The 12,662-nt window shown below is 43.4% G+C and overlaps 1 protein-coding gene across 1 annotated transcript; it reads left to right on the forward strand.

Annotated features, from left to right (window-relative positions):
- The first annotated feature begins 295 nt into the window (after positions 1-295).
- Positions 296-12,300, forward strand: LOC140208014 (serine/threonine-protein kinase Chk1-like). The gene is made up of 4 exons (XM_072276546.1): positions 296-524; positions 2,691-2,755; positions 3,292-3,361; positions 12,158-12,300. Exons 1-4 carry the CDS (start codon positions 464-466, stop codon positions 12,298-12,300), a joined length of 339 nt encoding a protein of 112 aa, XP_072132647.1. The 5' UTR covers positions 296-463.
- Positions 12,301-12,662: the final 362 nt, after the last annotated feature.

The raw sequence follows: 12,662 nt of genomic DNA on the forward strand, positions 1-12,662 counted from the left end.
TAGTTCCAGATGCATTCACTGTCACTTCCTTTGGGCAATGATGGATGTGCAGTGAAATCTCACATTGGCAATGAAGTGTGGATTCTGAAAAACCAATAACTAAAAATAGCCTTATAGAACACTACAGCACAGTGCAGATCGTTCGGGCTAACCACTCCCTCCTAAATCACCCTCTACTTTTCTAAAATCCCTTTCATGTACAGAATATATCAGCCTCTACCAACACTCTGGTAGTCAGTGTGTTCCACACACCACTCTCTGTGCTTTATATATATAAAAAAAATCTTACACCTGATATCCCCCTGTACTTTTCTCCGGTCACCTTAAAATGATGCCCTCTGGTATCAGCCACTTCTGCACTGGGAGGAAAGGTCTCTGGCTGTCCTTCAAGTGTACCTGAAGATGACTTCAGCTTGTGATCATGCGTTCCCCTTTTCAGCATCATTCGTGACTGTGCAGGACGATGGCAGTTCCGTTTGTGCAAGATTGGGATCTGCTGCAGACTTTGGGTGAAGGAGCATATGGTGAGTAAGTCATGCAGTTCAAAAAATAATTCTTAAAAACTGGTTTGGTAGATTAGCAATAGCACTCATTTAAGGAGGTATTTCTTAACTTGCAGCAAAAGTCTGGAGAAAGAAATGCCCCACGAGAAGGGTGCACCATCTGTGGAGAATTCCCAAGGAAGTTAGGGTGATAATAACGTGTTATAATGAGGATTAATTAATTGACGGTAGGCAAGAGGACTGGGAAAGTTTAAAACTACAAGGTATGCCACAAAAATTGTAAAGAATGTGGAACATATAAGAAAATTATTAAAAATATTGATGGGGTTTTTACAGAAATACAAGCAAAAAGCCAAAAGTAATGTTGGTTTTTGAGGCTCATTGTAAAATTGGGAATGAGAAGGTACAGATTCTAAATAATGAAAATAATAACAGATTGCAAAGGTCTGTAGGGAGAGAGAAATTTTTATTTTTATCAGTGAAAAAGTACAGGACAAATTTGTGTCTTTACAAATAAGTGGCATCAGAGATAGTGGATGCATTGCTTGTAATCTGAGGAGACCGGATGTGTGTTCTCTATATTTTCAACAAATTTGAGATAAGTGGCTTATCCGGTGATGCAGAGTACACAAGCCTGTGATGTGATGAGCACAGGTTAAGTGAACGAGCAGAAAGGTGGCCTTTGAAATATAATGTAGAACAAAATCTGAAGTTGCCTGCCTGCCCTGGAAGGAAGAATGAAAAACTTGATGGTTAAATAGAGAGGTGATTAGAGAATGTTGCAGTGCAAACTCAATCTCTAGCACACAAGAGTGGTGTGTAGGTTATTGTAAGGATTATGGAAAACAAAGGTAAGGATGTTTTGTAGCAAATTTATTGGGAGCTCGTGAGACAACACCTGGCGATCTGTGTACAGTTTAGATCTCGTCTTTAAGGAAGGATATATTTGAATCGGGATTCACGTATGGGGGCGAGGGGTGAGCGAGTAGGGAAGAAAGAGAGGTGATCTTACTGAAGCAAGATTCTGAGGGTGTTGTCAGACAAGATGCTGAGACGATGTTTCTCCAAGTGAGGATATCGAGAAAATGGGATATAGTTTGAGTAACTGGTTTCCCATTGATCAGGAGATGAAGAAGAATTTCTTTTGCAGGTTGTGATCCTTTGGAATTCTCCACTTTAAGAGTTGTGGTAGAGCCATAGAATATACAATATATTGCAGGCATATGAACTACATGGAAATCTACAGGTGCAGAGGGAGAGTTGGAAAGTGGTGTTGAGGCCAAAACCAGATCAATAATGATCTTATTGCATGGGGTAGCGGGGATGAAGAGCCACTTGGCTCATGCTCTGTTTCTGATGCATTTAACTCAATGGAGTATTGAGAAGTTTTGCAATGTAGACAACGGTTTTGTATTTGATCATAGGGTACAACTGGCAATTAGTCGATGAACAGAGGAAGCAGTGACAGTGAAGAAAGTGGTCACCACACATGCTTGTGACTACCCTGATAACATCAAGAGAGAAATCTGCATCAATAAGATGTTGAACCATGAAAAGACTGTCGGCTTTTATGGGCATCGTCGAGGCCCATATCCAATACTTGTTTTTGGAGTATTGCAGTGGAGGAGAGCTCTTTGATAGAGTAGGTAGGATCTGTGCTTAAACTTAGGGTTTAAAATAGAGAAGTTTGGGTTGAGGGGGGAAAGGGTTAAAGATGTTTTGTATACGGATTGGCTAATTTTAATAATTTTGGTTGTACTGTTGCTGTCACTTTTACAGATATACTTGTGTGGGTTCTTTAGTAACTGCACCTTTGTGTCCTGAGCTGGAAAAAGCTGGCATCCACTCCCAGACATTCTCCCTATAGAACACCCAGAAAACTAAATTATGGGAGAAATGGAACATCTGAAGTTGTACATAATACATTTCCAGATGTTACGGGGACAAAGTAGGACAGGCTTTAAAGTTCAGTATGTAAGCTGCTTCAGCTGTCCTAGGTTTTTTTGTCTGTGGTCTAAATAGGGCATGTTGGAGAATCCATCTACTTGGGCACCTCAGTGAAATGAGGCCTGGGATTTGGGATTAAATTTAAGCGTGATGTAAAATGACATAATTTCAGACAATATTAATGATTTGCGAACTGATCCCAAGTTCAGCCTTTGATTAATGTGATCTGCCTTCCCACAGAGCCTGACGTGGGGATGCCCGAGGCAGATGCTGATGGGTTTTTCCAGCAGCTGATAGCAGGAGTGGTAAGTGCTCCTCATCATTTATCCCTTTGTTTTAAGTGAGTGTTTATGACGTGCAGCAGCAGTTTTCTCTATTTCGACGTGCATTACTGAGCATGATCATAGATGGATTTACCTGCCCATGTTTGCTCTCGAAGAGCTTTGTCTGCCAGAATTGAACTAGCACTATAACCAGCAGTAAGGAGGTTAACAGTGCTTTGTCCCAATTTTCAAATGAGATCAATTTTGGAGCTCACCAAAGTTCCCTTTGACAGTAAAATGCTGTTCATGGATGGGTGACCTCCCAAAGCATCTTCAGAAGTTTCATCATTCTTCCAGGCCAGCCTTAATACTCAACTTTCATATCGGCACTGGAAGTCTAGTGTGCACCCAGATTAAGTCACAAAATATTCTCTGAACCGATTGTCCAGCAATTGTATCTGACTAATTCTGCCAGAAACCTGTTCCATTTGTACAATTGATATTTTGTGGGCTTGGAGAATTAGAAAAAGATGTAAATTCAGAATACCTGATTTATATTTGTCTTTGCCTACTTTCAGGAATATCTTCACAACAATGGAATTACACACAGGGGCATCAAGCCAGAGTCTCTGTTACTTGATGACCAAGGTATAAGGATGCAAATCTCTTCACTTTTATTGTGTAATAGAACAAAAATTGAAAATTGTTATGCCTTATTCACAGCAGTTCAGACATTTAGACAACAGGTGCAGGAGTAGGCCATTCGGCCCTTCGAGCCAGCACCGCCATTCACTGTGATCATGGCTGATCATCCACGATCAGTACCCAGTTCCTGCCTTATCCCCATAAACTTTGATTCCACCATCTTTAAGAGCTCTATCCATCTCTTTTTTGAAAGCATCCAGAGACTTGGCCTCCACAGCCTTCTGAGGCAGTGCATTCCATATATCCACCACTCTCTGGGTGAAAAAGTTTTTCCTCAACTCTGTTCTAAATGGCCTGCCCCTAATTCTTAAACTGTGGCCTCTGGTTCTGGACTCACCCATCAGCGTGAACATGCTTCCTGCCTGCAGCGTGTCCAATCCCTAAATAATCTTACATGTTTCAATAAGATCCCCCCTCAGCCTTCTAAATTCCAGAGTATACCAGCCCAGTCGCTCCAAGCTTTCGACATATGACAGTCCCGCCATTCCGGGAATTAACCTTGTGAACCTACGCTGCACTCCCTCAATAGCAAGAATGTCCTTCCTCAAACTTGGAGACCAAAACTGCACACAGTACTCCAGGTGTGGTCTCACCAGGGCCCTGTACAGCTGCAGAAGGACCTCTTTGCTCTTATACTCAATTCCCCTTGTTATGAAGGCCAGCATGCTATTAGCTTTTTTCACTGCCTGCTGTACTTGCATGCTTGCTTTCAGTGACTGATGTACAAGAACACCTAGATCTCATTGTGTTTCCCCTTTTCCTAACTTGACTCCATTTAGATAATAATCTGCCTTCCTGTTCTTACCACCAAAGTGGATAACCTCACATTTATCCACATTAAACTGCATCTGCCCACTCACCCAGCCTGTCTAAGTCACCCTGCATTCTCATAGCATCCTCCTCACATTTCACACTGCCTCCCAGCTTTGTGTCAACGACAAATTTGCTAATGTTACTTTTAATTCCCTCATCTAAATCATTAATATATATTGTAAACAGCTGCGGTCCCAGCACTGAACCCTGCGGTACCCCACTGGTCACCGCCTGCCATTAAGAAAGGGAGCCGTTAATCACTACTCTTTTCAGTCAGCCAGACAATTTTCAATCCATGTCAGTACTCTGCCCCCAATACCATGTGCCCTAATTTTGCCCACTAATCTCCTATGTGGGACTTTATCAAAGGCTTTCTGAACGTCCAGGTACACTACATCCACTGGCTCTCCCTTGTCTATTTTCATAGTTACATCCTCAAAAAATTCCAGAAGATTAGTCAAGCACGATTTCCCCTTCGTAAATACATGCTGACTCAGACCGATCCTGTTACTACTATCCAGATGTGTCGTAATTTCATCTTTTATAATTGACTCCAGTGTCTTTCCCACCACCGACGTCAGGCTAACCGGTCTATAATTTCCTGTTTTCTCTCTTCCTCCCTTCTTGAAGAAAGGGACAACATTAGCCACCCTCCAATCCACAGGAACTGATCCTGAATCTATAGAACATTGGAAAATGATTACCACTGCGTCCACAATTTCTAAAGCCACCTCCTTAAGTACCCTGGGATGCAGACCATCAGGTCCCGGGGACTTATCAGCCTTCAGACCCAACAGCCTATCCAGCACCATTTCCTGCCTAATATAAATTTCCTTCAAATCATCCATTACGCTAGGTCTTTTGGCCACTATTACATCTGGGAGATTGTGTCTTCCCTAGTGAAGACAGATCCAAAGTACCTGTTCAACTCCTGTCCTGACGAAGGGTCTCGGCCTGAAACGTCGACTGTACCTCTTCCTAGAGATGCTGCCTGGCCTGCTGCATTCACCAGCAACTTTGATGTGTGTTACCTGTTCAACTCATCTGCCATTTCCTTGTTTCCCATAATAAATTCACCTGCTTCTGTCTTCAAGGGCCCAATTTTGGTCTTAACTATCTTTCTCCTTTTCACATACGTAAAGAAGCTTTTACTATCCTCCTTTATATTCTTGGCTAGTTTACCTTTGTACCTCATTTTTTCTCCACGTATTGCCTTTTTAGTTACCTTCTGTTGCCCTTTAAATGTTTCCCAATCCTCCGTCTTCCCACTCGTCTTTGCTATGTTATACTTCTCTCTTATTTTTAGAACTATACTCAAGCCCTCAGCAACAATATTCGTACCAGTTGATAGTGATGAAAAGCTGAATGGGTCTTGAGTCAGTGATCCTTTCTGTATCTTCGTTCTCTTTGTTCAGTGTGCAAAGGATTTCTAGCAACGTAACAGGCTGAGATGTGCACATTCTTCAATAACTGCAGTCATCTCCATGCTAGCAGGTAGGAAGACCGACTGAATCCCTTCTCACCCACAGAACAGGTGAATGCCATTGCCCAAACTGATGTAACTTCAGGTGAGATAACCGAATGAATCCATTCCAAAAGTCTGAGCAAGTGAACGGCCTCTCCCCATGTGTCAAATGACAGGCATGCCAGTCAGTCAGATGACTGAGTGAATCCCCCCACCACCACCCCCGCCACAGTCTGAGCAGGAAGGATGATCGATTGAATCCTTTGCTCCACTTAAATATCTGGACAGAGACAACAAAACTGGCATGTTGTGTTTGAGATTCCTGTAGATAAATTCCTTGTCATTTTTAACCTGTAAGAAGATTTACAAAATCCATTAATGGGTGAAGGACAACATTTCAGACGAGATCACTTGAGTTGTCAAGGTGTTATCTGACATCACACTGTTACAGTGAGGGTCAACGCAAGTTGGAGAGAGAAATCATCTAACTGGGCAGAGTGCTGGTATCTGGAATTAAATGGTATCTGGAATGAAACTCTCTGATGCTATTCTGTCACTATAAGAATGGGGCATTTCTGCCATCCCCAATCTGTGACCTGGCTCAGTTTGACTCTCCTCATTGGTATTATTCCCTGTTCCCACTGAGCTACATGGGTGTCTCGTTCCACAGTAACTGAAACACTCTCACACAAATAGCCTTTGTTGACCTGCAGCCGGGATTTTCTTTTACGCACTGTTAATTTAAAGTGCCACAGTTTAAACGCCATATAAAAATTTGCTGCTGAGATGAGTGGTTGGTCTGTTAAAAGGAATTAGTGAATATTAGTATTATTTAAGCTTCTTGTCACAGTCATAGAAAAGTACAACACAGAAAGAGACCCTTCGGCCTATCTAATTTGTGCTGAACTATTTAAACTTTCGACTCCCATATCTCTGCCATCCAGGTACCTACACACACCTCTTAAATGTTGAAATTGAGCTCACATTCGCCACTTGTGCTGGCTGCTCATTCCACACCCAGATGACGATCTGTGTGAAGAAGTTTCCCCTCATGTTCCCCTTAACGTTTCACCTTTCACTCATGGCTTCTGGTTGTGGTCCCACCTCATCTCAGTGGTAAAAGCCAGCTTGCATTGACCCTATGTATACCCCTCATAATTGTGGTACACCTCCATCAAATCTCCCCTCAATCTTCTATGTTCCAAGGAATAAAGTCCTTACCTGTTCACTCTTTCCTTATAACCCAAGTCCTCCAGACGTGGCAACATCCTTGTGAATTTTCTCTGAACTCTTTCAACCTCTTTCACATCTTCCCTGTAGGTAGGTGACCAAAACTGCACACAATACTTCAAATTAGGCCTCACCAATGTCCTCTACAAAGTCAACATAACATCCATCTTCTGTAGTCAGTACTTGCGTTTATAAAGGCCAATGTCCCAAAATCTTTCCTTCTGTCCCTTATCTAACTCTGACGCTACTTTCAGTGAATTACAGACCTGTGTTCCCAGACCCCTTTCTTCTACATCACTCCTCAGTGCCCGACCAGTCACTGTGTAAGACCTTGTTCCTACCAACATGCAACACTTCACACTTGTCTGCATTAAATTCCATTTTCTGTTTCTCAGCCCATTTTTCCAGTGAGTCCAGATTGCACTGCAAGCCATGATAGTCTTCCTCGCTGTCCACTACACCACCAATCTTGCTGTCATCCACAAATTTGCTGATCCAGTTAACCACACTGTCATCCAGATATCTGACATAGATGACAAACAGCAACAGATCCAGCACTGATCCCTGTGGCACACCACTAGTCACAGGCCTCCAGTCAGAGAGGCAACAATCTGCTACCACAGTCTGGCTTCTCCCAAAGACAGTGTCTCATCCAATTTACTATCTCATCTTGAATGCTGAGTGACTGCACCTTCTAGACCAAACTCCCATATGAGACTTTGTCAAGTGCCTTGCTAAAGGCCATGTCGACAACATCCAATGCCTTGTCTTCATCCACTTTTCTGATAACATCCTCGTGAGACTTGATAAGACTCATTCCACCGAGATGCAACACAGAGCACCATAGGAAGTCATTCCTGCCTGTGGCCATCAAACTTTACAACTCCTCCCTTGGAGGGTCAGTCACCCTGAGCCAATAGGCTGGTCCTGGACTTATTTCCTGGCATAATTTACATATCACTATTGAACTATGTATGGTGTTATTACTATTTAATTATTTATCGGGATCAATAAAGTATGACTATGACATGACTATGACAGCAGCACTGAAACACCAAGTGAGAAACAGCAGGAGGTGGCCATTCAGCCCCTCTAACCATCAACAAGATGATGGCTGCTCTCCCATCTCAGCCACATGTTTCTGTCCGATCCTCATTTCCTCGATGCCTTCGGTCTCCACTCATCTGCCGGTCTCTGTTTTATGTGAGGACGATCACTGAGTCTTCACCGCCCTCTGTGGTGAGGATTTACAGACATTCATCACCCTCAGAGTGGAGACACTTCCCCTCATCTCAGTCCCGGACAGTCCACCCCCTTTTTCAGAGACTGGGCTCCCTGGTTCAACCGGTAATGACAGACATCGCACCCTGCAAAACTCATTTCAGGGAGGTAGCGCCAGTGCCCCCCGCAACCCCATATCCACCCCCACCCCTGGTCGACCTCCAAGGGTGTATGTAATACTTTGTTTAGTCATTTTGTCTAATCTGTGAACCAAGTTGGGTATATGCAGAAAATGTGACTTTAAAATATGTACTTATATTATATTATCATGTTTATTCTATTACAACTTTAAGCAAGTCTACAAGGAGTTCGGCCTCATCACGTAGGACATCAATAGCGTAGCTCCTCAGCAGCCAGCCTGTGTGTGTTGCTTGAAATTCCAGCATCTGCAGATTTCCTCGTGTTTGTGTAGTTTAAATAACGTTGGCTATGCTAATGAACAAATGACACCTGTTAAACTCACCTCAACATGTCTTTTTAAAAACATAAACACGAGAAATTCTGCAGATGCTGGAAATTCAAGCAACACACATCAAAGTTGCTGGTGAACACAGCAGGCCAGGCAGCATCTCTAGCAAGAGGTACAGTCGACATTTCAGGCTCGTGCTCAGCAGCTCAGCCATTAAACCGAAGAAGCTCGAGCACAGCAGCGCGTGTGTGACGTAAGGCACCATGCTCGTGACAGCAGATACAGTTACGGGGAGACCATGGGTGACGTCAGGCGCGTGGGGGGGGGGGGTGCTGATGTGTGACGTCACGTGAAGGGGAGCGCTTCAATTTTAAAACACCTTTTGTTGGGTCCGATCTGGAACAACAAAATTAAATTCGGGTTTCATCGGGACCGGATCCGGTGTTGTGAGATGTGTCCGGCTGTGCCGTGTTGTTGGTGGAGTGGGCAGCGGGGTGTTTGTCTCCGGGCTCTCCTCAGCCCCGGTTTTCACTTTGTGACCGAGCCCGGGCCGTGGATCAATTCCTTGTGGTTCTGCAGGGGGTTTGGGGCGAAGGGACAGTGGGTGTGGGTGTGGGTCCCGGGACAAATTAACTTGTAAACACTGGAACATCTGGTGAATTGGATCAGACAGCTTCGCTCGCCTGTCCCTTCAGGAAACAACAATTCTCTCTTCATATTAATGACTGTCTAAACTTGCTATGAACAAGATTGTGTTACAAGATTGTGAGTTACAGAGTCTAGGACAGCTGTCACCGTCATGGGCTGCGAGTGCAGACAGGGATTGGGGTCACTGAGCTGTGCATCAGAGAAGGACACGGGTTTGTACAGCCTCCTGTGGGGTAGAAATGTCCACACGGTGAATTCGGATCTGCTGGCACATCGGGAGTCTGAAAGGGAATAGGGAAGGGGCTGAGCAGAGAATTTTAACAGGGGTGGAGGGGTACAGAAGCTGTCTAATGTGCAACGTGCAATCATAGTAATTTATAACAGTTTATAATAAATAAAACAGACAATGTAATATAGAGGACACTCAAGTCAGCGTGAGTTCATCAGTCTGACGGCCTGGTGGAAGAAGCTGTCCCGGAGCCTGTTGGTCCTGGCTTTTATGTTGCTGTACCGCTTCCCGGATGGTATCAGGAGAGTGACAGTGATGTGATTTCCTGTGTCACGGGTACAGACAGTCGTCTCAAGTGAGGAGTTTGTGTTGAGATGCAGCTTCCCTGGAGGTGGAGGAAAGAGGACACACCAACAGGTGGAACCAGCTGTGGGAAGACATGGTTTGTCAGGTCTGACGATGAGCTGAATGTACCATAACCTTCAGATTGAATCAGAAAACCATTCTGAGGGTATTTGAAATGTCAGAATCAGGGGAGATGTGATCACATGTGCAGAAGGCAGAGGTTGTGTCTCCATCAGACCCTTGGTGAGATGGTTCAAGTTACAATGTGCAGGAATGAAAACACAGTGTTTGGTGTCGGATTTAATCACTGATTCTGACACAGTGAGAGGGTTAGTTTTGCTGTAAGGAAGCAACGTTAATGGAAGATGACACGGGACTTCATCAATTGCCAGTTGTTTAGCAGAAGTGACCAATTTGTATGTTACCTTGACAGAAACAGATATTCACAGTGGTGACAAAGGGGTTCAGTCTGGTTTATTTCAGGTTGGAGAGGGGTGAGGGGTTGTGAAATCAATGCCTTGCGGTGCCACCATCGTTAATTTGTCATGTCCGGAGTGGTGGATCAGACAGAATGGAAACAGGCCTTTGGCCGGCCATACCTGTTCTGACCATCCACTCACTGTCTACACTGGTCCCATTTATCAGCACTCGGTTCATAGCCGACTGTATCTCGGCAGTTTCAATGCTCATCCACTTCGTAATGTTGTGAAGGGACCTGTCTCCACCACCACCTCGGGCAGTGTGTTCCAGATTTCAGCTACTCTCTGAGTGAAAAATCTCCTCTTCAGATCCTTCTAAACCTCTTCGTCCTCTTTAAATCTATGCCCTCTGATCAGTGACACCTCTGTCCCAGGATCGTGGCCGACATGGGCATCAGTGAGGCCTTTGACAAGGTTCAGCATGGTAAGATGCTGTGGAAAGTTAGATCACATGGGATCCAGGGAGAGCTGGCTAACTGGATGCACAGTTGTCTTGATGGTAGGAAGCAGAGAGTGATGGTGGGAGGCTGTTTATTGGACTCAAGGCCCGGCCCAGTGGGGTTCCCCAGGGTTACAACCATTGCTCTTGTTATTTATTGATATTTAATTATATTTGCAGTTACACAGTTTGTTGAATTATATGCTCTACTTGATCTTTCATTGATCCCGTTGCTATTCTATAGATTTGCTAAGTGTTCCTGTAGAAAAAAAGAATCTCACGGTTATATGTGGTGACATATATGTACTTTAATGAAGGCTATGGTGCAGGTAGTTGGAAATAGGCAGTAAAAACAAAAGCAGGTCAGCATTGACTAGAAGGGCTGAAGGGCCTGCTTCAGTGCTGCTGGATTCTGTGACTCCAATAATATTCTGATTTGTAATTTCCACAGTCAGTGCTTTGCTACTAAACACTGAACCCAGAAATTTACCCAAACGAGAATTGAAAGTCTCTTAGCTGGTGACAAAAAGCATTTACAAGCTGTGATACTTGCCAAAGGGGGTGTTACTAAGTACGACTATGCAGGGTGCCCAAACTTTTACTTTGGGCCCTTTTCCTTTTTTGCTATTTTGAAACTGTAAAAGATGGAAATAAAAATGTAATCTTGTTTAAAATATTCAAGAAATGTGCCATCTTTATCTATATGCCTTTTGGAAATCAGGTCATCTTTTACTCGCTTAACTATTCACAGTAACAGAAATTTAACCAGGGGTGCCCAAACATTTGCATGCCACTGTATATATCCTGTGCCTTCCGAATTGCTTCCAGAAATTCCAGCCATTGCTGCTCTGTTTTCATCCTTGCCTGTGTTCTTTTCAAATCAATTTTGACCAATTTTTCTCTCATGCCTCTCTAATTCTCTTTATTCCACATCTGACTTTAGCTTCTCCTTCTCCAATGTCAGGGTGAATTTGATCGTATTAAGATCACTTGCCCTTGAGGGTTCTTTGAACTTAAGTGACCTAATTAATTCTGGATTATTACAACACCCAGTCCAGAATAGCTGATCCCCAAGTGGGCTCAATCACGAGCTGCTCTAAAAAAACATCTTGTAGGCATTCTAGGAATTCCTCCTCTTGAGGCCAACACCATACTAATTTTCCTAATCACTTGCATGACAATCCCCCATGACTATTGTAACATTGCCCTTTTGGCACGCACTTTCTATCTCCCATTGTAATTTGTGGCCCACATACTTACTACTGTTTGGGGGTCTCTATACAAGTCCCATCAGGGATTTTTTTTTGACATTTGCTGTTCCTTAATTCTACCCACAGATTCTACACCCTCCAACCCTATGCCATCTCTTTCTAAAGATTTTATTTAATATTTTACCAACAGATCCACACAACCTCACTACCAGCTTGTTCTTGGCTTGTTCTTTCAAGAAACATACAAGTATCTGGGAAACAAGAGGACCTGCAGATGGTAGAAATCTAGGGAACTACGTACACAGTGCTGGAGGAGCTCAGCATGTCAGGTAGCATCTATGAGTGGGAATCTAAGACCCTTCATCAGGACTCCTGATATCCATGTATCTGGAATATCAACAAGCAAAGAAAATAGAAAGTCGTGCAAAGTAGGGAGAACCTTTGACAAAATTTAGTTCAAGGCTTAAAAAAAAACCTGCCAAACAGCTCAATAGTTAACAAGTACAACAAAGACAATAAACACTTTCATCAATACCAACACTGATTTTTTAAAATAAAAATATCTTGGTCCCATTTCAATCAGTAAAATTTAAAGATAAATAAGAACTGAAATGATAACCTTAGAAACGACTATTTACGCTCAAACCCACTTAGATTAACACTACCTTGGACAGAAGGAGGAAGAGAATTAACAC

The sequence above is a fragment of the Mobula birostris genome, chromosome 13, assembly GCF_030028105.1.
Source record: "Mobula birostris isolate sMobBir1 chromosome 13, sMobBir1.hap1, whole genome shotgun sequence".
In the NCBI taxonomy this organism is placed as follows: Eukaryota; Metazoa; Chordata; class Chondrichthyes; order Myliobatiformes; family Myliobatidae; genus Mobula; species Mobula birostris.

Coding starts and splice junctions, on each gene's coding strand:
- LOC140208014 (XM_072276546.1), top strand. CDS start 464: ATGGCAGTTCCGTTTGTGCAAGATTGGGATCTGCTGCAGACTTTGGGT. Junction 525..2,690: donor TTTGGGTGAAGGAGCATATG/GTGAGTAAGTCA, acceptor GCCTTCCCACAG/AGCCTGACGTGGGGATGCCC. Junction 2,756..3,291: donor AGCAGCTGATAGCAGGAGTG/GTAAGTGCTCCT, acceptor GCCTACTTTCAG/GAATATCTTCACAACAATGG.